Below are 25,642 nucleotides of genomic sequence, written 5' to 3'. Positions count from 1 at the left end.
TCTCAGCAGCTGTGACCATCCAGAACGTAGGCAGGGGAGACTCTCAGACTGGCCCTTCGAACTCAAGGAATGTGGGATGTGCTCTCGGGACACATCCAGGGCTGACGCACCTGAGGAGATCCAGCTGCTTCATGAGCCCCGACTTCTCGCGCTGCAGACTCTCAGTCACGCGGTACACTTCCCTGAAGAAGAGGCAAACACAGATTAGGAGCCTCCATAGAGGGATGTAAGCCACCACGGTGTGAGGGGCTGTGCTGTAGCCGGATGCCCAGGGCGCCCAGGACCAGCAGGCAGCACCCCACCCTCGGGACAGGAGGGCGGGGAGGGATATGCCTTCCGTGGTGAGCACCTGCTGTGTGCAGGTGGTTATAGCTATGATCTCGCTTCATCATCCCAGACTCCCGATAGGGAAGGCGAGATTATCCCCATCTTACAGACACAGAGTCAGGAACTCTTCCCATGTCTCTCAGACAATCCATGACTGAGTCAGGGTCCTCATCTAGATTGGGACCCCCTACTTCCAAACCCATGAACCGGGCTTCGTAATCATCACGTGGCTTTCCCAGGCTCCAGGCGGCCCCTGCCCTACACAGAAGTCAGAGAATTAGGACCGACATTCTCAAGCCCAGTCTTGGAGGCTGAGAGCAGAACTTGTACTATTCCCCTAGCTGGTTTCACTTGTTTCCAGGAGCTCCAGAAGAATCCTTCTCCCTTCTCCATCCTCCAATCTGTTCTAAGATCTCTGGAATTCCCTCTGTTGGTCATTCATTTCTTTAACTTAGGAGTTCTTATCTCTAGCCATAAAGCAGAGAGTAAATGTATCAATTATAATCAACTGCTTAAATCACAGTGTGAACACATCATCCATAGCAGGAGTTTTGAGTAAGGGGAGGGAGGAGCTGAGAGGTAGTGGTCTGGAGACCAACTCAGGTGGTGATGCAGGGTCTGCCTCGTTTGTCTGCATCTCTAAATGCAACCCAGGGCCCAGCATGGAGGCATCGTCAACAGAGAGCAGTAAGAAACAGGGACCCCTGGGTGGCTCAGTTGGTTAGCCATCCAACTCTTGGTTTCAGCTCAGGTCGTGACCTCACAGTCCATGTTCAAGCCCTACATCGGGCTCCATGCTGACAGCTCAGAGCCTAGAGCCTGCTTGGGGTTCTCTGTCTCCCTCTCTCACTGCTCCTCCCCTGCTTGCACACTCTATGCTCTCTTTCTCTCTTTCAAAATAAATAAAAACAAAAAAATAGCAGTAAGAAACAAAAGGAGAGAGGGCAGAGAGCGGGGAGGAAAGAAGGATGTAGGGATGGAGGAAGAAAGAGGAAAGGAGGGGTGAGTTGAGAGGTATTCAACACCACACAGGGAAGAAAGAAATAAACGAAAGCAGAATTGGGTGAACTGGAAAATAAGCCTTGCCGAACTCAGCAATTTTGCCTCCATCCTTCCCTCTGTACTCCGCACTGTGCTTTTAGAAATGTTCAACTCACCCCGAAGCTTACTGCACAAGGCCTGGAGTTCCACATTTCCAAAGCACAGCATAGTTTCTGGTGTAGGGAGCCTCTTACAGTCTCACAAATGCGTCCATTCCCATAGGTGGGTCAGACTACCCGGATTGTGTACACGCCGGGCTGGGGGGAGACAGTCACCCCTCTGCCGCCCCGCTATGTCATTACTGAACTGTAGAAAAAGCACCTGCTTTTTCGGTCTGTAAGGCTTGGGCCCACCTCACAACATTCAGATTCCTTAAAAGGTATCTGTGTGGTTCTTCCCCCTTTATAGAATAATTACAAAGTCAATTTACAACAATAACAGACCGAATCAAATTCTAAGTTCACCTCAGACAATCCTAATTAAGCAACAAAACTTCTCTAGCTCCTGCAGAGATGCCAATTCCTAAGGTTTTATTACCAATTATATTTAATTTCAACTTGAGGGAAAACAATGTATTTCCCATTATCCAAACCGGATCCCCAAATCCCCGTCTCGGATTCGGCTGTGCCGAGCAGTACGTGAGCACAGCTGTTCGCTGCCGCAGTGCCCTGCGGGCACGATGTCTTCGTGGCTCCTCCGTCCCAGCCCCGGGTTCTGACTCTGGACCAGAAGCAGACAGCCCTGCCCCTGCTGGGGGAAACCTCTCCCTGGGCACCTGAGGTCTGTGTTCTCACAGAGCATCTGAGTTAGGAGCTGATTCCTAAAAAATAAGGCATTCCAGGTCTTTGCCCTGTTTACACAACACAGTTGACTGCTGGAACCACACACACACACACACACACACACACACACACACACACACATTACATATTGATGCAAATATATGTCAACCTATTTGTCTAATAAATGCTACACATTGTCAGGCTTTTTCTGTGTTCACAAAAAGGAAGGCATCTACCCTAGACATTCTCAAGGTCTACACTGGGTACTATGTGGACTGAAAGAGAAAGAACTCATCATTTTTCATAGGAGTGACTGGTGACAGGTTTATGGTTGTCTTTAGGGAATTGCTGTTGGCTTTGTTTTCTGCAGAGGAATGAGAGAGGGAGCATCTCCAAAATGTATCAGGTGAAAACACAGGCAAATGCTGAACAGTATGTAAATGAAAATTGTGTGTGGGGGGGTGCTTTATGCATCGAAGATCCACAAGAAACCCAGAGTGGTGGCCTCTGGGTTATGGCAAGCCCAGAGCCATGGGTGGGGCAGGGGGCGGGCACAGGCCTCTTGCTAAGTATAGACCCTTTTGTGCCTCCTCAGAAGCTACCCACCCTGAATAAAAACTCATTAACAAAATAAACAGGTGCTGCTTTCTAAGCTGACCTTCATCTTTATGTTATCTCTCCTGCTTGATTGTTCTTTCTTTATCTTATTTTAAAATCAAGTTTTCCCTCCTTGAGCATCTACGGGGCACAGAAAAATTAATTTTGCACATTTAGAATTCTAGCTGATAAATGACTAAGTCTTTTTATCTCCCAGTCCCATCCTCTCCTTTCCCAGCTTCTCTGGTGCAGCATCAGACAGCAAGACATTGTGGGGGGAAGCACATGATATGGGAGAACTCGGCTCTGTCCCTATTTGCCGGCACTCAGTAGCTGTGTGGCTTGGAGTCGTCACTGCATCTCTCTGAGCCTCATGTTCTTCCTTATAAAACGAAGAGGGGGATGAGAGCCCTCAGCTTCTGTCAGCACTGCGGGTCTGGGACTCTGCCCCACAGAGAGCCATCCAAGGCTCTCGCTGCCCTGACCTCCCCAGACACGACATTCTCTCCTGGGCTCCAGCACGCTTTCCAGCTGCATAAGGCATGGCACGCTTTTTGAAAACAAGTCAGGAAGGTTCTGAAATCATTTATCTCTTCCTCCTAACCCTCTTTTTCAATTCCCAGCCTCCTAAGATTGTCTCTGGCTTGGTTAATTAAGATGAGACTTCAGAAAGATTTTAATCCTCGTGCTGTGATTTGATACCCTGGCACTGGGTGCTTATTTCCATTTGCTGTTCTAATGCTGGTGCCTTCAGATGTTTGTTGTTTTAGAACTTGATTGAATTTTAAGCGTCTGAATCCTCAATTCTGTTTGTAAAGTTAAATGCCTGTACCTTGTTGGCCTGCTCTCAACGAGGAGGAACTGATTTTGCTCGTTTACAATGAAATACACTGTCCTGCCCCTGGTCATCTAAGAATTGGAGTGAAAGGTTTTAAGTCAGCTGCTCAGAATATATTTTTGTTTATTTATTTTTTGTACTATTTATTTATTTATTTATTTAATAGTTTATTGTCAAATTGGTTTCCATATAACACCCAGTGCTTCTCCCCACAAGTGCCCCCCTCCATGACCATCACCCCCTCCCTCCCTCCCCCTCCCCCTTCAGTCCATGGTTTTCAGTATTCAGTAGTCTCTCGTGATTTGTGTCCCTCACTCTCCCCCACTCTCTTTCCCACTTCCTCTCCCCATGGTCCCCTGCCAGGTCTCTCCTGTTAGACCTATGAATGCAAATATATGGTATCTATCCTTCTCTACCTGACGTCTTTCGCTTAGCATGGACCTTGAGGGTGTCATGATAAGCAACATTTTTGTTTAAAACTAGAGAAGTCTTGGGGGCGCCTGGTGGCTCAGTCGGTTAAGCATCCGACTTGGGCTCAGGTCATGATCTCATGGTTCATGGGTTCGAGTCCCATGTCAGGTTCTGTGCTGACAGCTCAGAGCCTGGAGCCTGCTTTGGATTCTGTGTCTCCCTCTCTCTCTACCCACCCCCCTTGTTCGTTCTCTGTCTCTCAAAAATAAATGTTAAAAAATTAAAATCAACAAATAAACAAACAAATTAGAGCTTACTAGGGTGAAACTCCACATGCAAACACATTTCGTCCCTCTCACCTGGGCAATCAGTCCCAAACATACAAGACAGCACAGGACAGACAGCAGAACGATTTGATGTAGGCTGATGGACCCAAGTTTTGTCAGCAGTCAGACAGAGCGAGGGCTTGCACTTTTCAACAAGGAGAGTGAACGAATGTAACACTCAGGCACTGGTAGGTCATACTCCCTTTTCTCTGAATCAGACTCTCTGTAATAATACCTGGCACAGGACCAGGCACACATTACCTTCTGCAGAATGGATGAAGGGAGTGAATGAATGCGTGAATCAGCAGTGAGTGAATGATGGCCGGTCCCACTCCCGAGCACATATTTTCTGGCCGGCTCATTACTCACTGTGCGGAGTCAGCAAGATGTGTCTAGCACTGAGTGTTGTGCTAGACAGTTACTGAAAACTTCTGACTCCATAAATTAGAGTTGATAATAACAGTACCCACCACATCAGGATGTTTGTAAAGTTCACATGAAATGATGTCAAATTATTGACATAGGTGAGATATGTTGAATGTACAATACAGTACTTGGTGCAGAGGAGTCTGCAATAAATTTTTGACACACGGGTAAATGTGTGAACAAGTGGATTCCTGTCCCTGGGCATGCCAGAACCTAACACCCCCAGGAAGAGAGGAATGGCTGGTCCCCCAGCAATTCCTCAGGCCAGCCTACAGACCCAGCCCCAGATTCTTCCTCACGTGAGCCTCTGCCTCACAGGCCGAGCCCACTGCCCACACACGCCAAGGGCAGGTTGCTGGCAAACCAGGCCCTGAGAGATGTGGGGCTCCCCACGCTGGGCCCACACAGAGGGACACTGGTGGGAGAGGGTGGGCAGACTGGAGCGAAGATTCCAGGGCACTGTCATCCACTCCATCAGATTACACGTTGGTCTCGAAAGCCTACCTGCTTCCCTCTCGTCCTGGGTCTCTAACCTATGACAGTCACATGTGGTCTGTCTGCACACTCAGCTTTTTCTCGACGACTGCCCCATATTTGTTGGCTGGATGACACATCTGTTGAATCACATGACACACTTTTCAAGAACAGGGTTGTAGATTTCCTTTCAAACCTAGATTCTGCTCACTACAGTACTGGTCTACTCAGTGGCCTCGGGATCCTAGAAGAGATTTCAGGGAGCAAGCAGCCCCCAAGCCCCACGTTATAGGCAAGGCAACAGGGTCTCCAAGGGAAGAGACCACAGCACACTCACAGCTGGGGGTGAGGCTGGACAGCAGGGACAAGAGCCCATGAGGGCCAGACTCACATCTCTTTCTCCTGGTGGAGTTGGTGGGCCTCTTGCTGGAGGCTCTCCAGCTGCTCCCGGGCATCCTGTAGCTCCCGGGAGGTCCGCTCCAGCTCCTGGGCTAGCTCCTGGTTCGTGACTTTCAGCTTGGTGTTCTCAACCTTGGTTTCATGCTCATCATTCTGCAGGGTGGTGCACTGGCCTTCCAGCTAGAAAGGAAGGTGGGAGAGCAGGACGGAATGATGAACAACCTGCAGCCAGTCTGGCCCTGCCCCAGGCTCCCCTCACTTTCTCCACAGGTACATGGGAGCCCTCGCTGCCAGCCCTCACTGCCCTTGGCCCTTGACAGACTTTGTCCTGCAGCGGCCACTGAACAGAGGGAATCACAGTCCGGCACCACTCACAAAGACCACCAGCAAAGGGAGGCCAACAATTATCTGTGTTGCGTCCCTAATCCTGGTGACGATAATGATGACCATTAGCATCTCCTCCATAGTCTTGAGAGCCAGCCTAAATCCCCTCTGTCCCTTTGGCCAATTGTCCCCCTCAGCCCTGATGGACAGGGGAAGCTGCTCAGTGGCATTCTTCATAAAACCGTCCTTCCCAATTTCGAATACTGACAGCAAATCTATGTATTCCCCTTTCCTCGCTCAGCTAAATAAATCTATTCCTTTAATCTAGAGAACTGTTGTGTGGTGACCAGAAACCCTGAAAATTCTTAGGAAATAGCTAAAACAGGTCAAGCCAACCATATACCTTTTTTTTCCATGTCCTGAAAGCAAATTTAAAAACCTGCATTTGTATAACTGTAGCGTTTCTTGGCTGGTGATTCTGCCTTGCAAAGCTTCTAACCCTTTCACCAGAGAAGGAATCAAACCAAGGCAAATAGATCATAATAAATTTAGTTTAATAAATGTGGCCAGTGAGGGGAAGAGGAGGCAGCAACAAGGAATTCTGTGTGATTCTCAAGAGGCTCCTGTGTAATCAGGCAAGCATGCAGTAATTAAATCGAGTGGCAATCATTCATTTGAGGGATAAGACTAATTGGTAAGAACTTAATGCACAATAGTGAGGGGGAGAAAGAGTAGGAGAAGCAAGGGATGGCTGTGGAAGGGTAATGGGAAGGCAGCTGGCAATTCCTTGAGTGGAAATGATCTTGCTACAAAAAAAAGAAACCAAGGGGTACATGGGTGACTCCTGGTTTCAGCTCAGGTCATGGTCTCACAGTTTCGTGAGTTCAAGCCCCACATCCGGCCCTGCACTAACAGCTCAGAGTCTGCTTGGGATTCTCTCTCTCCCTCTCTCTCTGCCCCTCCCCCACTCACACTGTCTCTGTCTCTTTCAAAAATAAACTTTAAAAAAAGAATTTATTAAAAAAATAAAAGAAAGAAGCCAAAATGCATAGGTCAGGAAAGTCTGTAGCTGTAGGGGTAGCTTCGAGCATATTTTAATGTGTTGCTGAAAATAGCCCTCTCTATTCAAACAAAGCAATGTGTCTGGGTCTGCCCCGGGCCAGATTCCTTCCAGTGCCAGACAAAACAAAACAGAAGGTCAAGTGGCACCCTGGCGTCTCTTCCCCATGAGCCCTCGCTTTGGAGAGGAGTCTGTGATTGTGACGTTTGCCTAGATAATCAATCTTCCTGGGGCCATTAGGCAGCCATGATGGCTGGACACTGCCCCACATAGTGCACGGCCCAGATTGCCTCCTGGGGGCTCAGGTGCATCAGAGGAACCAGGGATGGGCAAATAGATCTTTGAAGAGTCTCCTCCAGCTGGAGGTATCCATGGCCATGCCCGTGGGAAGACCTCACTGCAGCCTCCCACAAAGCATTAGTGACTATGTTCTTTGTGCCTCAGCATCCCCCTCTCCTCTTACCCAGGATGCAGGAAACAAATTAACATTTGGCATTCTGGTGGCTCCTGAGCCTCATTAGGTGACAATGTCTTCAGATGCCTCGAGGGAGAATTCTTGGCAACTTTTCCCAACTAAACACCTGGCACTGGAAACGTAAAGGCTTTATCTCAGAATCACCTGTGGTTTTAAAACGCTATCTTTTGTACACCTAAATGGTTCTTCTCTGATTAAAAACAAACAAACCCAGCCAAATGCTTAAGTGAATAGCGGGGGAACAGGGCAGGAGCTGGGACAGGACAGAGTGAGGAGGAGTCAAGTGGTCCAAGGCCACGGCAAAGGCACACCTGCTTCTGCTTCTGGATAAGCTGCTCCAGCTCCTGCTCCTTGGATAACAGCTTCTGCTCCAGCTCCTGACTGCGGGCCTGAAACCTCTCCATGTCCTGCCGGGCCAGAGAGAAGGACGCGTGAGGCCTCAGTGCACTTGCGATGGAGATTTGTCCCCCACCTGCACCTGCTCAACAGCATGACCTACCCATCCTTTTGGACTTTGGGGCCCTTCCCACAACATTCCAGGGCTCCGTGCCCTGCCTGACTGGTCAGGGAGGCCAACTGGGACGGAGACAGTACAAGTGCTCAGGAAGGGGTGATGCCAACTTGCCAAGTCCCACCATGTGTGACTATGACCAATGACTGTGCACTGCCTGACTGTGCCTCTGAACACAGAGAACCTCAGGCCTCCATCTCCCCATCTCCAAATTGGGGTGGGTGGGATATCTTTCTAACGTGGATATTCTGTTCCACATTGGGTACAGTCATTTGAGCCCTCAAACTGCCCATTGCTCAGGAAATACAGGGCATCACGTCTTCCCCTTGAGGGTCTAGGTCCTCGCTGGGTCCCACCATGATTGAGGCATCCCAGCCCTGCTCTTGTGATAGCTCTACCCCAGTGTTCCACAGCCCCTCCCCTCCTGCCCTAGAACTGGGCTTCCTTGCTCAAGGAGCTGCTGATGCAGTGTGAAGGGGCTTGAGATGGAGTAAAGAGAAAACTGTGGATTGTTGGGACGCTTGACACTCTCACAGAGCCTGGGCTGGTGTGAGGTCCCTCCGCTGGGTGTCAGGAGACTGGGGCTCCAGCCCTGGCCTTACCCAGCTGTCTTGACTTCATTCACCTATCATTGTTTCTTTGTTCACAGGACAGAAATGAAAATATGCAGGCCACCTGCAGCTCTCCACTCCCCTGAAGGCAGAAAGGAGGTATGAAGCTTGCCGGGAGAGAAGAAACCATTCTAACATGCATAGAGCTCCCGACAGGAGCCCCTGGGGTTCCACCAGCTCTGCAGATGCACACTAGAGGGTCTACAAGGCTGGGCGTGATGGCGGCCCCAGGTAGGTGGGGGCATACAACACTCTCAGGCACAGGCCTTTGGACACCTCCATTCAAAGGCTCAGGCTTATTTCCTGGGCTCATCCTCTGTAGACACCTGGTCCTCAGCCTATTCTCAGGCAGGTACATGGAGCTCAGGGGCAGCCTGTGATCACCCTCGTGGCAACACCAGGCAATGGTAGAGGCAAGGTCTGACCAGGCAGTTCCTGCTGTCCACACCTTCACTGGGGCACCTGCTTCGTTCAGATTGGCTGTTGCTCACAGAGTAGGCACCCTGGGAACGGTGCCGAGGAGGTGGATGGCTCCAGATTCTAGCGCAGTCGCTGCAGTCCCCGTGGCGGGGCTGCGGAGTGTCTTATAGCCCGGCCAGCAAAGAGCATTGAGGGGGGTCTATTTTCCAGGAGCCGGAACATGCCAGTCGTTAAGTATTTTCTTCGTGGTCAGACAGACTGCTACATGTAGAGCCAGAAGGCCCACCCTTCCCATGCCGTCATAAACTGTCACCACTGCCCTCACGCTGTGACCAGGCAAAAGCCCGTGTCTGCAAAGCCAAACATATTTTAACATTTCCTGTGTTTATGCAAAAAGTGGGAAACCTAGGCACTGGGCCTGAAAGGCATGAGGTACTGAGAAGGGGAAAGAGGGAGCAGAAGGTGGGGGTGAAGCCACAGCAGTGTGGTCACATCCCTTTACATGATACCAATGTGTCCTTGAAATTTTTCCTCCCACCTCTTCCCATTCCCAGTTCCTACGCCTTCGCCCACTGTTTGCTTCTGGAAGCACACCTCTTTCTTTAGCTAGGACCTTTGAACTGTAGTTATGGCCCAGTTCATTTGGGGGTAAAGGGGGTGACTCTTCCACTGCCGGAAAAAAAAAGGCTTCGGTTCTCAGAAAACTATTTTAGGGTCTGCTGGGTGACAGGTGTGTGAGTTCTGTCTGCCTTTTACTCATCCAACCATGCTGAAGGGCAGGGGGCAGGCAGAACGTCTTAAAGCTTTAAAAAAGATGGGGCGCCTGCATGGCTCAGTCGGTTAAGCGTCTGACTTCGGCTCAGGTCATGATCTCACAGTCTGTGAGTTCAAGCCCCGCATCGGGCTCTGTGCCTGGAGCCTGCTTCAGATTCTGTGTCTGCCTCTCTTTCTCTGCCCCTCCCCCACTCATGCTCTATCTTTGTCTCAAAAATGAATAAACATTAAAAAAAAAAAGAATGGGTTCAGGGGTAGTCTGGGAATACAGACAAGCCTTCAGAGGGCTCTAGTTGGAGAATATGACCGACTCAGACTCCACCTTGGTTTGAATAGTACCTGTGATAATAAAGAGATCCTCAGTGTAAATAATCCAAATCAGCATAAAATTAGAAACTGGTTCAAACCTATCTGCATTAAGGAGGAGGGAAGGGTTGTGGTAACAGCCCAGGTTTGGTTCTGAGAGACAGAGCAAGACATCATCTCTATGCTGTATTCCCAGACGCCCTATCTTGAAACTTAACCCCCAAGGGGATGACCCCAGGGATGTGGGGATGAAGTGGGTGGGATCAGTGTCCTTATAAAAGACATGCCCAAGCATGCGCCTGCCCCCTCTGCTCTGTGGGGACACAGTGAGAGGGCCACAGCCAGAACCAGGGAGTGGACCCTCACGAGAGCCTGACCACACTGGCCCCCTGATTTTGGACGTCCAGCCTCCAGAACTGTGAGAAATGAATGTCTGTTGTTTATAACCCACCCAGTTCATGGGATTGGTGTAAAGACAGCTTGAAGCTACCATTCAAGATCAACGACATTTCTCCTGAGAACCCACCATGTGGATAATCAAACAATGGGTAAGAGAGAGTTTCCTGTAGGTTTGTTTTATAAATATATTCCCAAAAGGACCCTGCCTAACTTGGAAGAGGAGAGAATTTCACCAATTCTGACCTCCCAAGACAAAGAGTAGACTAGATAGAGGCTGCTAGGAGGGTAAGGGCCAGAGTAGGAGCAGGATATGTGAGTTTTACATTTTCTCCCCTGGGGTCCGAGAAGGATGGGATTTGACTTGTCTTGGGTATTAAGTTTTCTTGGTGTCTAAGGGAAAGGATGAGAAGCGTGGGCTCTAATGATGGTACCCCAGAGGAGCTTCTGGGCATGGAGTAAAGTGGGCTGCATTTGGGCGGGCCTGCCACCGAGGTCTGGGACCAGCCAGTGTCAGACCCGGTCTCCAAGCTGCCGTAACTGGTAAGCACATGCACCTTCATCCTTTTGTTCCTTAGTTCATTCATTCATCACTTGCTCATTCATTCATTGATTCAGTAAGTATTTATTGAGCACCAACTGTGTTCCAAGCATGGCTGAGGTGCTGTGGAAACAGTAATAAGTAAAGATAAAGATCTCTGCTCTCGGCGAGCCTGGGTGGCTCAAGTCGGTTAAGCATCTAACTCTTGGTTTCAGCTCAGGTCATGGTCTCACGTTTGTGGAATTGAGCCCTGCATCGGGCTCTGTGCTAATGGTGGAAAGCCTGCTTGGGATTCTCTTTCTCCCTCTCTCTCTGCCCCTCCCCTGCTCATACACTCTCTTGCTCTCTCAAAATAAATAAATAAACATTTTTTTAAAAAAAGATCCCCGCTCTTGCAGTGCTTGTGTGTTGGTAGGAGGAGACAGACCATAATCAACAAAATAAGAAAATTAAATGTCACGTCTGAAGGTGACAGATGCTTTGAAAAATATAAATACAGCAGAGTGACAGGGGATCCACATTGTTACAAGTGGGGGCACCGCAATCTTAAACTGGGTGAGGTAATCAGAGTAGGCAATATTTCCACCTGGTGCTCAGAGCCGAGCCCGTGTAGACTCTTACTTTCAGGAGAAACTGCTCCTTCTCATGTTTGATTTGTTGTTCCATTTCCTCATAGAGATGCTGGATTTCTTCATCATAAGCAGCAGTTTTCCTGCAGAGGTGGTGGAAGGAGAGTCTGATGACTACACCGAAATTCATTTATCCCCCAGAGCAAGTCCTGGAGCTTGGGCACCAGAATCCCATCAGGGGCTTGGGGCTGTGGAGACGACTGTGTAGGTCAGGTGGGCCAAAGCCGCAGGACCAGTTCCTCGGGATCAGCTGGCCATAGAGGCCAGCAGGGCCTTGTCCTCCTCCTAGATGACCCACGTGCTCCTCAGTGAGCTTCCTTGGCTCCATCTGCCTGAACTTTCCTTTATTTCAACAAGGCCCCGCCTGTGCTGGGCACACCTCCCTCTTGTCCCCTCATCCCTTCACCTGTAGACTGCTGAAAATTGTGTTGTGTGGGCTTCTTTCCTGTTGGGACTCTTGCTTTATCTCCTTCCCACTGTGGGTGCTTTCTCTCTGTTCGGCTCCATCAGCACTGTCTAAAGTACACTATCAGAGGGCTCTCCTGATATTGCGTGCTAAAGTCTATGTGACCCGCTTTTCTCATTAGATCACAAAAGATTCCAAGATCCTGACAGCCACTGAAACCACGCCCCCTATGAAGGAGGTGGGGGCCATGCCTGGCCAGGGCTCATGCCCTCTTAGGGACATGGCCCCAGGCAGACAGTATGAGAAGGGGCAGGTTGGTTAGAGATGTGCTCATCCTCCCTGCCAGCATCTTCTCCCTACACTGAAGAGGCCCACAGGACAGGAAGGAAATACCTGAGCACTTTACTCCTATGTAGAGACCAAGACAGATACGGCTATGGGAACAAGGTTATAGGTCCTCTCTGGCATTGTTCCTCCTTCTCTCCCAAAATAGATCCTTCTTTGAATGCCTCCCCGCCACCCCACCTCTAAATTCAAACAGGAAGAATCAGGTATTAACATTTGAACTGAGATGGAAGTTATCACTCCAAAGTATTCCCATTTCCAGGGCCTTGCACAGTTACATCTCTTCTCTGACCTGCAGCGAAGGGCTCTCTCTCTCTTTCTCTCTTTCTCAGTCCCACCCAGTCTTCCTTCCCCACCTGTTAAGGGAACTCCAGGCTCAGGAGCAGGCTGATGTCTTGGCTCACAAGGTTGTTTTGAACACACACATACTGCAGATTTTGGCACTTCCCATTCTAAACTCAAACTGTGATAAGCACTTTCTGTCCTTTATTGAAGTAAGAAGACTTTAATAATTGGGAAGTAGCTCCAGTTTTCAGTTCTGAGAGGTACTGGGGAGATTTCTGAACAAAACATCAAGGATGGGCATGTATTTATTCCTCCAAGGCCTTTGTTTCAAACCCCATCACCTTACGTCCACTTGGGACTCCAATCCAGTGCCAGCCTTCCCTGCTGCACCGAAGGATGTCCCTTCTTCCCCTGCTACTTGCTGGAGAACCTTTAACCACATGACTGAGCATGACTCAGGATCCATTTTGATTGACATCCTTCCAGCTCTGTAGAAACCACAAAACTGACCCAGACAAGGAGCTGGTTTAAGTCATCATGGCCAAGGTCACTTATATCAGAGCAGAAGCCTCTAAGTTCCCTCTCATGGCCATACTCCTAAGACCAGAAACCCTCTGGGTGGGGGTATGGCAATGGCCATATTTTGCTGAGCACAAAAGGTGACAGCTCTCCCAGACCTCCATGAGCTCGGGCCCTGTATTTACCACTCTGGTGTAGGAAATGTCCTGCTGGGTAAGAGTAAGAAATCTCTTTTTGGTAAATGACAGGTGTTTGGGATTGTTGCCTTGGTTATGAGCTAACCCATAATAAGTACAAGGAGCCATGGAAGGAAACAAGGAACAAAGGCACTGGCTGTTGAATAGGAACACTTCAAGGACAGAAATGAATATTGTTGGAATGGAATTTCAGAAGGAAAGTCTTCGCTTGGTCCCTGCAATCATCTTCCTATGCTTGAAGAAATTCAGGTGCTAGATATCTTTAGACAGTGACTCCAACTATAAAAATACTGAAGACCTAATAAAGTGAGATGGGAGAAACTTAAAAACTGATTTGCTCTGATAAAGCAATACTAATTACAGCCATCTATAGAAGCTGTTTACCATTGTGTTTAATAACCAATTCTACACTATCATTAACTGTGTTACATTAACTTTGCTCTAAGTTTTATTTGATTGAATTAATAAACTGTTTTTCATGCCCACATGTCAGTTCTCTTGTCATGAAGTAATTTTGCAGACTGCTAAAAACCAAATGGGGGAAGGCAGAGGTAGCCTCTGAATGGTGCCTACTTCTAGCCTGCATTAACAGAGGCCGTCCTCTGCAGAGACGCCCAGGCATTCCGGGTGGGCCTCAAAGAGCCTGGATCCAGCTCAACCAGACTTATCCATGGAACCAGCCCTCTGGAAATGCTTTTGAATGAAGCTTGGGTCCTAGGGGACTGGCCAGGCCCAGAGGTTTTCAGAGGAAGAATCCCACAAGGATTGCCTGACTCATTGTTTTAAAATGTTTATTTATTTTTAGAGACAGAGAAAGACAGAGAGAGAGAGGCAGAAAGAGAGGGGTCCAAAGATCTGTGCTATCAGCCCTCACGCGGGGCTTGACTTCATGAACCATGAGATTTTGACCTGACCCAAAGTCAGGATGCTTTACTGACTGAGCCATCCAGGTGCTCCAAGGACTGACTGACTCATGACCAGCTTGGGTCAGACACACGAGCCCTAGAAATGGGGAGCATCATGGTGCTGTTCACATCATTCAAACCATTAAACCAGCTCAGGGCTCTGAAGACATGGGTTCTGATTCCAGAACCAGTTCATATCCTTAGTGTGACCTTGAGCACTCCGACCTTGTTCTGTCCCAGAGTAGCACCTGCCCTGAGTCCTTCCCAGCACTGGCATGACGAACAAAGAAGAGAGCTGGCGTGCAAAGCATTTGGAACAGCAAAGCCCTAAATAAATATGCGGGATTATTTATTATCACAATTATTGTCATGGCTGTGGAGGGCAAAGGCCATTGTTCCCCAAGGAGGAGGAAGGTCTTAGTTTCAAGGATAAAAGTGCTGCTGGGTTTGGTAAAGGTGAGAGGCAATCAGGAAGATGAAGAATGGGAAGCTTCGTCCATAAAAGCGCCTGTCAGATCAATCCATTAGAGACGCAGGCTGTGTGAGAGGGAGCTGCTGAGCCCAAAGCCTATGTCTGCGGGGAGCTCTGCAGTGGCTGCGAGAAGAGTCACAGGGATGGACACTTTTGAAAGGTCAGCACATGTGGTGTGTGGTGTTCCAGCGGGCACCCGTATTCCCCCACCCAAAGAAAATGGCAACCAATCAAGTTTGCTTATTATATATATCGATATTGCCACAGTTTCTAACGCCACTCATATTGCCTGATGCACATCTATACTTTTTAGTCTTCTGAATGAGGATTTCCCCACCTATTCTAACCCTCGCTGCATCTTCTCTGAATTCTTAGAATATCAGATGTCTTTCAATGAACATTTACTTTTAAAATCCTGAAAAACTGGGGCACCTGGGTGGCTCAGTTAGTTAGGCATCTGACATCAGCTCAGTTCATGATCTCATGGTTCATGGCATTGAGCCCCACATTGGGCTCTGTGCTGACTGTGTGAATTTTCTTGGGATTCTCTCTATCTGCCCCTCCCCTGCTTATGCTCTCTCTCTCTCTCTCAAAATAAATAAATAGACATTAAAAATAAATAAAGAAACTCTTAAAAAACTGTTTCATTTGGGCTTAGGCTGTCTCAACTAGGTTAGGAACACTCAGACATTTTTGTCACCCACAGGGTCTGTGCTCGCAATGTGAATCCTGAAAATTGGTATAAAATCAGTTTAAGACTTTGGATACCTTACGCAGTAACTCATGAAAGGACTGTATTGGAGGAATAGCAGATTCCAGAGGAAGTAAAGAATTTCAGAATTGGAAGGTTCGTCGGCTACAATCACCTATTTTCCCAGTGCTAAAATCCTTGCCACAACGTGCCTGCTGTGTATTTACCCAAAGTAGGTTAGAACACCTCCAGCAATAGGGAACTTGGCTGGATCTCTAAACAGCGCTTTCATCTTTGGAATATTCTGGCTCACAGAAATATATTTTTCTTTGACCTTATCCCTCCTCTGCATAAAAACCCTTTATATATTTGAAAACAGCATTAAGACTTCAAGGGGCTGCCTTTGGTTCGTGCCATGCCTCTCCACTTCCTCCAACCACATTTCACATGGACTTTCCTTTCTTTTCTTTTTTGTAAGTCCCTTCACCTTTCTCTTTACTTTTCTCTGAATGTGCCCTGATTTGGCTTCCTCAAGCCATGGAGCCCCAGACTGAATGCCCAGTGTATCAAGTCTGATTAGCAGAGCTTAGAGCTAGACTATGCCTCTCTTGTTCTCAACATTGCATATCTATTCATGCAGCCTGAGATCACATTAACTTTTCTTGGCAGCCACATCACAGTTGACTAATGCTGAACCTATTTGTCAACTAAAACCTCTAAATCTCAAGTCTGTGTGATTGTTTTTCCTTTAAAAATGGTGCTACTGAATCATATCTCTTCCACCTTGTGCTTTTGTCACTGGCTCTTTGGACTCCAGAGCAAGAGCTCAGATGACTTCTGTTAGATTCAGTCCATCTTTCCAGGCTGACATTATCTTAATAGATCCTAACTGGTCATCTAGTGTACTCAATGACCTTCCAAGCTTTGTTGGTATTTAAAACTTTCAATCATAATGTAAGCTAAATAATATATTGGTTTTGACAATTTAATTCATTTGAGTGTTATCAGAAGAGTGTTTTTAATATAAAACTACTGGTTCTAGTTTGTTGTATTATAGTAAAAATAATATATAGTAAGGTATCTACTTTTTGGAACCTATTAACCTTTCCTTTGTAGTCAAAAATATGATCAGTGTTTGCATAACTTCTATGAGGAGAATGTGTACTCTACTGTGAGGCACACAACTCTACATTTATCTCTTAAATTAAGCTTGCTGGTTGATAGTTTTAAATATTTTACATACATAACGTACTTTTTGCCTGACTAATGTATTAAATCCTAGAGAAGTTTGTTAAAATCTTCTAAAGTCTTGTTTTTATCAAGTTTTCTCTGTTTTTCTAAAAGTTTTTGTCTTATCTATTTTGCTATGTTGTTTGATGCATAAAAGTTTATATCTGTTGTATCTTCTTTATGGATAGAACCTTTTTATTAATACAAAATATTCTTCCTTATCTCTCTTTGTTTTTGCCATTGGTAAAAATATTGAAAGTGACAAGGGCAGCAATCTGGAATAGAGCTCTCTGAGCTATTAATAACCTGTGGGCATAAATATCCCATTTATCTTGTATTAGTCATCCTTAAAACACTCCCCAACCCAGTGTTTATTTAATTATCCCCTGTCTGCTATCTGTGCCTAGTCATTTTGAGCTACAGGAGGAGGAGGGATAGGGAATAGGGAGATGAAAGAAAAGGAAGAGAAAGAGACACGAACTCTCAGTGAGACAGAGAAACAAATGTAGGAAGGAGGCAGCAGAGTAGTCAGTGAGCAGTCATATTCTTGCTTTCTTGCTCTTTCAGTATATGGCTGGATAGTGCCTCTAGCATATTCCAGTGTAGTCTATGCTACAACCCCCCTGCTGACAGCTATGGTTGGCTCAGAATTCATTAGACCCAGTGCAAAAAGGCTGGGTTGAAATCCTGATTTTGACATTTACAAGCTTTCTGGCCTTGGACAAGTCACATATCCTCAGTGAGCCTGAGGTTTTATCTGGAAAATCAGATGGTAATACCTACTTTAGAGATAAGTTGTGAGGTTTAAATAAGATAATGCATGTAGAAATGTTTAGCACGATAGGTAGCAGACAGTATGCATTTAATGCATTCGAAGTAAATGAGTTCTCTGATTCTCCAGGGGCTGTGGACCCCCTTTTGAGAGCTGCAGCTTTCTAATTAAAATCTTCATTTTTCAGCCAAGGGAAAAGTAGAGACTGAAGGGGAATCATGCAGCAGCAGATGTGTGAGAGAATGGGGCACTGTCAGGGAACAGAAGACTTAGGGAAGGACAAGACCTGAGGTGGCTCAGGAGAGAAGACAAAGTGTGGAAAGAGGGAGCCATCAACATTACGTATTGGTTAAGCCCTTTGTAAAGTAACACTCTGGGTAAAAGAATTTAGACTTATGGAATGGGCTCTGTATACCAGAATTTTGGCATCTAGGAACACCAAGTCCGCTGCTAACGTGGCATGGAGGAAAGGAAGAGGAGTAAGAAACTGCATGTGTGAAGTAGACACCAGTCTGCTGTGCTTTCCTGGGCTCTGGCTGATAGTAACTCTGTGACCAGAGAGCCCTTTCGGGAAGGAAGTGGACAAAGCCCCCTACTCTAGTAGTGTGGAGGATGATAGAGTTCTCTGGGAACAAGTTTAGAGAAGCTCTAAAGGGAGAAAAGGGAGATTTTCAACCTTGAAGGGAAGAAGAAAAAATTATACACTGAGGATACCCTAGGCATGGTGGATCTGAAAGAATGGGTCCTAGTGAAAGCCAGGATGAAAACTCCACGCCCAGCGTAGCAGGCAGAATGTCATCCAGGGTGTCTGACTGTAGAAGAAGCCCCTTGTATAAAGGAGGCCCTTAAGCACGTGTGTGCACACAGGCATGCGCGTGGTATTGGAGATTTAGGGTGGGGATGTAGTGATTCTCAGGTAAGTACAAGGCTTAGGTTCAGAGAGATCTTTACAGATTATTTGCAGGGAACTGGAAAGTGAGATGTAGTTAGCAATAACTCACCCTGCCAGGTTCCCACAGGGCCTGTGAAAATTAATTAACCTTCACAAAGTGATTTGCACACCGCGAGTTAAGGTACCATACTGGAGGAAAGCATTAACGCTCAGTACAACTGGGGTTCCAGCTAAGGGAACACAGGCCAAAGCCTTCCTGCTATAGAATACTGCTGGTCAAAATATCTCTTTCCTGTTCCCTTTTTCCTTTTTGCCTTCACTTAGGAACAGAATCCCTTCAGATTTCAGAGGGTCTCAGAAAGTCATCTGGTCAACCTTCTAAGTTTTAGGCAGGGGGTGCTGAAATCGTTTCAGGAAAAGAGTAGCTTCTTCTTTCCCTAAATGGTGTAGTCTTGACCTTGGACAAATGGCATTTTTCTACACTTCTGAGAAATTTCTGAAGCTTAAACTCAAGGCAGAACTTAGAAATGCCTCTAGCCTTGGAGACTAATCATTCTGATTTCACGTGTCTCCATGTGGGTGGGCAGAGGTCTGATCAGTAGGTGTCCTAGTTTGCACAGTCTGGTGAAAGGCAGCTGTGAAGAGAGGAAGAATCCCCCTCCCCATTATAGACAGAGCTTAAGAAGCTCATGTATTCCCAGACCATTTGTTTTGCACGTGAAGAAAATGAGGGTCAAAGCAAGGAAGTGACCAGTGTGTGGGCATCCAGATAGCCCAGATCTGAGTACAGGGAAGATGCCAGGCCCTGAGTGCCCATCTCCTGTTCCATCTGTGCCACCAGAGTGTCTTCCCAAGCATCCTGAGTGTCTACACTGGTAACTCCACAGATTTGTGCTCCGGATCATCAGCAATCCAAATCCCATCTGGAGTCTTTTTCTTTTTTATTAATAGTTTATTACCAAGTTGGTTCCCATATCATACCCAGTGCTCTTTCCCACACGTGCCCCTCTCCTTGACCATCACCCCCCCATCCCATTCCCCCCTTCCTCTTCAGCCTTCAGTTTGTTCTCAGGATTCAAAGGTCTCTCATGATTTGCCTCATTCCTTCTCCCCAACTCTTCCCCTCCTCTTTCCCTTCCCATGGTCTCCTGTTAGGTTTCTCCTGTTATACCTGTGAGTGACAACATATGAGTCTTTTAACTGTGAACATGAAGCAGAGCAGGTGCCCCACCAGGGCTGGAGAGGGCCAAGATCACCAGAAGGGCCTGATCCCTCCCCCCTCCCTCGTCTCCCACCCCCTTCCCCCCTGCTGAGCACAAAGTGAAGACCCTGGGCCGGAAAAGTCTTAAAGAGTCTGCTATTTGCTGGAGAAGAAAATGGAAGCAGGTTCAGGCTCAGCCTGCTGAGCGGCTGGGATGAGAAAGGTAGTGAGGGATTCCGGCTCACTGCTGCCCCCTGGCACCTTCTTCCGGCAGCTGCAGTCTCCAGACAGCAGAGAAGCTCTTAGTAGAAAAATCCTGTTGAGGGTTTTCTTGGTGCCCTGAAATTAGTCTCTCTCAGCCTCTCTAAGTGCCTTCCTATCTCTGTCTCTGTGTCTGTCTCTGTGTCTGTCTGTCTGTCTGTCACTCACACACACACACACACACACACACACACACACACACACACTCATGATTGGAGTAGGGCTGAATGAGAGAAAAACACAAGAATTTGTACAAAATTCTGCAGGCTCTGTAATTGCCAATTGGATTTTCAAGATGGATGGTTTCTCCCTAATTAGATTCTCCTGCCTCGTATAAACCAAATTTGCAGCTTTATCCCATCCTATAAAGCAACCCATTCTTGATTAGTCAGGTTTACAAATCATGCCTAGCTTGTGCATAGAGCACAAACAGTCCTCACCTTTCAATTTGCTCTCAGATAACAATGTGCTTCTGCCTCAGATAATAATGCACCAATAAAAAACAGGCGCTTGACGAAGCCACAGCATTGTTACCTACAGCCCTCACCAAAAACTTCTTAATTTCACCCTAAGAAAGCAACAAAAATTCCAGACTGCAAGGGCACCCTAGAGCGTACCTTTTGCAGACCCATACCTTTTAGAAAAATGCAGAGGCTAGAGTAGCATTTTTTCAAAGTGTGGTGTGTGGCCTGCCTGCATAAGAATCACTGGGATGTGTGCGAAGACGCACATTCTTGGGCTCCCTCCCCAAGACGCTCTGATTTAAACTCTCTGAGGGAGAGACCTGAGAACCTACCTTTTAGCCAGGATCCTCTGGTGATTCTGAAGCAAGCTACCATTGGAGAGCCACGCAGATCAGGTCCTTCACAGGTGGAATGTAAGGGCCACCGCCATATATATATGATGTTATTTGCTGCTCTATCTGGAGACAAGGCTGAGAAATCGATGACCCCCAGCCCCCAGAGACGCTCATGTCCCTGAAGTTTCATGTTACAGAATCCCAGTTCTCAGGCTTATGTCAAGGCAGCAGGGATCATAGCCGAGGCTGCCTGTCAGGCTGTGAGACACATTCCCTCCTGGTCTAGATGCTGTCCCAGAGCTGAAGGAAATCACTCTGGACAGAAAGTGCCTGGAGACTGGCTGGGCAAGGGCTGCAATTTATTTTATTTTATTATTTTTTTATTTTTTTAATGTTTTTTATTTATTTTTGAGAGAGAGAGAGAGAGACAGCGCGAGCAGGGGAGGGTCAGAGAGAGAGGGAGACACAGAATCCGAAGCCGGCTCCAGGCTCTGAGCTAGCTGTCGGCACAGAGCCTGATGCGGGCCCGAACCCACGAACCATGAGATCATGACCTGAGCCGAAGCCGGACGCTCAACCGACTAAGCCACCCAGGCGCCCCAAGGGCTGCAATTTAAAGGCCCTCATGCCCTCAAGAAATTGCATGAGGCCTGACTCAGTTGGACAAGAAGGACCGTACAGATGAGGAACTGATTCCAATGAGGCCCTGGCAGGTGTTTCAGAGTTTGCCAAAGCCAAGTGTTGTCCACCAGTGATGTGAAACAGGCAGCCTGCGTGGCCTTCCCAGGCTACTGAGCTGCAGACGACTGAGCAGGCAGAGCACAACCCACAGCCCGCCTTTGATCTAGAAGGCACTTTTCTTCCAAGAACTCAAAGCACTCTCCAGACGCCACGTAATTCATCCTTACTCCCAGCCTCAGGATTAGATCCTGGTCAGGGGCCCAGCCAGGTCCACGTATCCAGCAGATTCCAGCCGCGGTCAAAAGTCAGAAACCCTAAGGATACTTTACAAATGTGGACTTCGAGCCCCCAGCCCAGACCAAGGGAACTGGATTTTCCTGGGGTGGGGTCTTAGCATCCACTAGTGATTCTGGCAAAAGGTCACAATCAACTGCTGCCTCTAGACAGCTTTTTCTCCCCCAGGAAAAGGTGACTGGCAAGGCGTTTCCATGGCAAAGGATTTCATAACTCCGATAGCCAGAAGCTCTTCCTAAGCCTAAACTGCATTCATCACGCTAAATGTGAAGTCCTCTGAACTTCTGCACAGTGGACCCAAGGAGCGTGGCTCCGTTACAGTGTGACCTCCACTTCCTGGGAGAGATGCGGAGGCTCCTGCAGGTTCTAAGTTCAACAGAAGAACTGGGCTTTGGCTCCAGGTTCCTGCATTTGACCTTGTCTGCACCTTGTCCCATGGACTGTAGCTACTTCCCAGTGGACATGCAACAGAGTCGAACATTGTACCGAAGATTCTGACTCAAACTCCACCCCAAGGTATGAGCGGGTGGGAGACTGAGTGCTCCCAGACTTGCCTTTCTTCCCTATTCCGAGTACGCAGGTTGAAAAAACAACCCAGGGCAGTGAGGTAAGGAGGGCCCCTGGTCTCCTGACAGCAGCACTCAGGAGCTTTCTTAGGTGCTCAGGCCAGCTGCATAGCCCTCTTTCCCAGAAGCTGGAGTGGACCTGCTTCACTCACTGCAGCAGAACTGAATCCCCGAGGAACATGACCCTGCTTGGGGAGCTGAGACAGAACCACCACCACCCCTCCCCCACAGTCAGTCCCATGTTCTCTGGGCTCCATAGGAGAGAGAAACGAGGCCCGTGGTTTGGAACAGGAGGAAGCAAAAAGCCTCTTCTGCCTATGTCAGCGCTGTCTACTGTTTCAACAGGAATTCTCTAGTTGGCTTTGTTGCAGAATTGTTATAAATATGAGCTCGACCTTCTCAGTGTGCTCATAAACTCCTCAAAGGTGGGAACTCTGTGTTCTATCTGCCTAGCTCAGAGCCTGGCACAGAGTAATTGCTTGTCACAGGCGAGCTACGAGGAACAGAGCCCTGTATGCTGGGTGCCTAGCCTGGGCTGGACGTACTGTGGTAATGACTTGAGCCATGTCTAGGACAGTGGCTGGTTGGCCAGGTGGAGTCGACATGTTATACCCAACACTGAAAAACCAGCCATGGAGGAGGCTGGGAGGGGTTCAGACAGTGCTCAGGATCCTCTCGGCTCCAGACTGCATCAGGCCATTCCGATAGCTTCCATTCTACCCCCTCACTGATGTCTGGACATGCCATCCTCACACACAGCCCCCAAATCGCCAAACTCATCTCCTCGAAGATGTCTCAGAATCACTTAATCTCACCCTATTCGTCAAAACTCCCATTTAAATAATCCATACGTTATCAAGATTTCCTGTTTCCTCTTTAACTGAGTTGCAAGAGGCTATATAGATCATCTGGTTCTGTCACAGCCCAGAAGCATGATGGGAAAAACCTTTCTGGTTTCTTTAACAGAAGACAAGAGAATACAAGAGGCTCTCATAGAGAACATCAGAGTATGTCACATGTAGTACGTGTGAGCTCCATTTCAGGAAATGTTCAGTTACCCACACACAGAAGTGTATGCGAGTTGCAAAGTCAAATGCACTTCTTCTGGTGACTCACAATCATGAAAAGGGTGAAAAACACAACACCCATTTTCTCGTGTCACCAGGGAGGACACCCACATGCAAAGAAGTAAAGCAAGTTGCCTGAGGTCACACGGCTGGTCAGTGGCTGTGCTGGGCAAGAGCTCCCATTTCCCCTGAGCTATTTTAGTGCTCTGCTCACTACAGCCTGTGGGGCTCTGGTTTTGTACCCTGAGAACACCCCTGGGTGGGACTGGCCACAGAGCTCCAGGGACCCCCCATCCTACCACAGCTCCCCAGCCAGGAGCCGGCCTCCAGCAGACGACCCAGCGTAGGTGCACCTGGCAGGGATCATCAACTGGAACCTTTGGCTGAGCTAGTTTTGCACATGCAGCCAAGAATGACCTTGGCTTTCATCTCAAGAACTTTTTAATAGTCGTTAAATTAGGGCAAAAGCACTAAACAAGGTCACTTTAAGATGAATGTGAGGGCTAACCAGCTCCGAAACAAGCCAAGAGTGCTGGCCCCTCCCTGCGGGAGTACAGGCCAGCAGAGAGGCATCCTACAGCAAAGATTCAAGGTCATGAGCTGGGTCAGCGCCTGCCCATTCAGGCTGTGAGTCCTCTCACCTTCCTCAGAGAAAAGGTGCCCTCCTCTCTGGGAGGCGCCACCTGACTTTTTTCTGTGGCTCCTCAGGGTGATCAACGCTGGAGTCAGCGGAAAGTGGGGTTGCAGGGGGCTCAGAAACTAATACAACCCCTCATTTTACTGGTGAGAAAGCCAAGGCCCAGAGAGATGAAGAGACTTGAGCAAAGTCACAGAGCTAGCTGGTTGGAGAGCCACACACAACTGAAATCCAGAGCTCCTGATTCTCAGCTCCCCACTTCTCAAATCCACACACAAAGCATCTGGGTATCCTGTTACAATGTGGATTCAGCAGGGTTGGGGCGAGGCCCGAGACTCTGCATCCCTAAGGAAGTCCAGGTGACGCCAACACCACTGGCTGTACACCGTGTTGTCTGGAGGGATAACAGGATCTTCAAACCTCACCACCGATTATATCCAGGCTCAAACTCTCCACTTTAACCAGGCAAATCCTCTAAGATTGACAAATGCACTTGTTTAAAATAATAAGTGTTGTTATTTTAACATGCATTGAATACTTATTATGTGCTAGTATTTTGGAATCATTCCTATCTTAAACATAAGGAAGCTGAGACTCAGAGAAGTGAAGTAACTTAGCTTGAGTCACACAGCTAGTGAGGGGCAGGGCAAGATGCAAACTCAGATCTGTCCGAGTCACAGCTTAATCAGCTGAAAACTGTATAAAAGTATACTCTCAACCTTCCTTTCTCCAAGCCTTGGGGGGACCCCTGCCTAGAACATACATGACACTCCTCCAGCCAAACTGTGCTTTCCCCAGCACTACGCGGCCACATTTTTTTCATAACTCAGGCTCATAAAGATCCTTTTCCCCAGTCCTGTGTATACCCAATGGACCCCAACAAGTAATTTTTAGAGTTGATCTGGGGGAGGCACAAGATGCAAAGGAGTTCAGGGCAATGTATGGACAGCTAGCTGGTCTACACAATAAGACACAGACACGTGGTGGTCTCTTTCAAAATCAGAGGCTGGCTACTTTTCCCAAGGCCATGTGAGCATAGACTCTGAAGCCCCACTCCCAGGGCATGGTGATGGGCACCAGGAGCTTCACAAGGAGGGGGGTGTGGTTAAGACTGTTGAGGACGCCCATACAATAGGAGGGATCTCTCATCAGGGACCAGAGCATGTGGCAGCATTACGGGGAGGACAGATTCAGTGCTGCCCAAACTCAGCCCTGTGCTTCGGCCACACCTTCAGGATTAGGGACCATTCCTGGCTATGCTAGGCTTCATAAAATGTGAGCTCACTGCTGTAGCGTGCTTGATGAGTATGGACAAGCACAGTACCCCAGTGGCACACCACGACGAGCATCTATGTGGCCCCTTGGCTGTGGCACAAGGCTGACTTGGGTTGGCTTCAAGTTCAGAGCTCATCTTGCTGGGCTGCTTCCTCCAAGCAAAGCGGGAGGGCTAGAAACCACTAGTTACTGCAGAGGCCCCGGTGGCCAGGAGGTGGCAGGAGGGATGTGAGGCTGGGATGCTCCAGACAGTGGTCAGGAGGGTACTCAGTGGGACCAAGGGCTGGTCTGGAGCTGGGGGTAGGCCCGAGCTGCGGAAGCCTCCTTGTGCAGTCTCTGGGGCCAGGCCATCTCACTCTGAATGCTGGCCCTGCCACTTACAAGCTGTATGTCCTGGGGCATGTCATTCACCTTTCAGTACCTCAATTTTCTCATCTGTAAAGTATGAGTAACAGTGAATAGTCCAGGGAGCACCTGGA

General features: G+C 48.1%; 1 protein-coding gene across 10 annotated transcripts in view; it reads right to left on the bottom strand.

Annotated features, from left to right (window-relative positions):
* The window catches only part of CRACR2A (calcium release activated channel regulator 2A), a 134,110-nt gene that overhangs the window by 37,184 nt on the left and 71,284 nt on the right, over positions 1–25,642 (bottom strand). For all 10 annotated transcript variants that reach the window (XR_003914335.1, XR_003914336.1, XM_029954250.1 and 7 more), the window contains 4 exons: positions 11,661–11,751; positions 7,792–7,887; positions 5,614–5,801; positions 111–182 (listed from right to left, as the gene is read on the bottom strand). Coding sequence is in view for 8 of the 10 variants with exons in the window: in XM_029954250.1 (XP_029810110.1) it covers positions 111–182; positions 5,614–5,801; positions 7,792–7,887; positions 11,661–11,751 (447 nt within the window). In the remaining 2 variants the exon portion in view is untranslated. The remainder of the gene's footprint in view (positions 1–110; positions 183–5,613; positions 5,802–7,791; positions 7,888–11,660; positions 11,752–25,642) is intronic.

This window comes from Suricata suricatta, chromosome 10 (assembly GCF_006229205.1).
Source record: "Suricata suricatta isolate VVHF042 chromosome 10, meerkat_22Aug2017_6uvM2_HiC, whole genome shotgun sequence".
NCBI classification, from domain to species: Eukaryota; Metazoa; Chordata; class Mammalia; order Carnivora; family Herpestidae; genus Suricata; species Suricata suricatta.
This window is presented reverse-complemented; position numbering and strand designations above follow the sequence as displayed.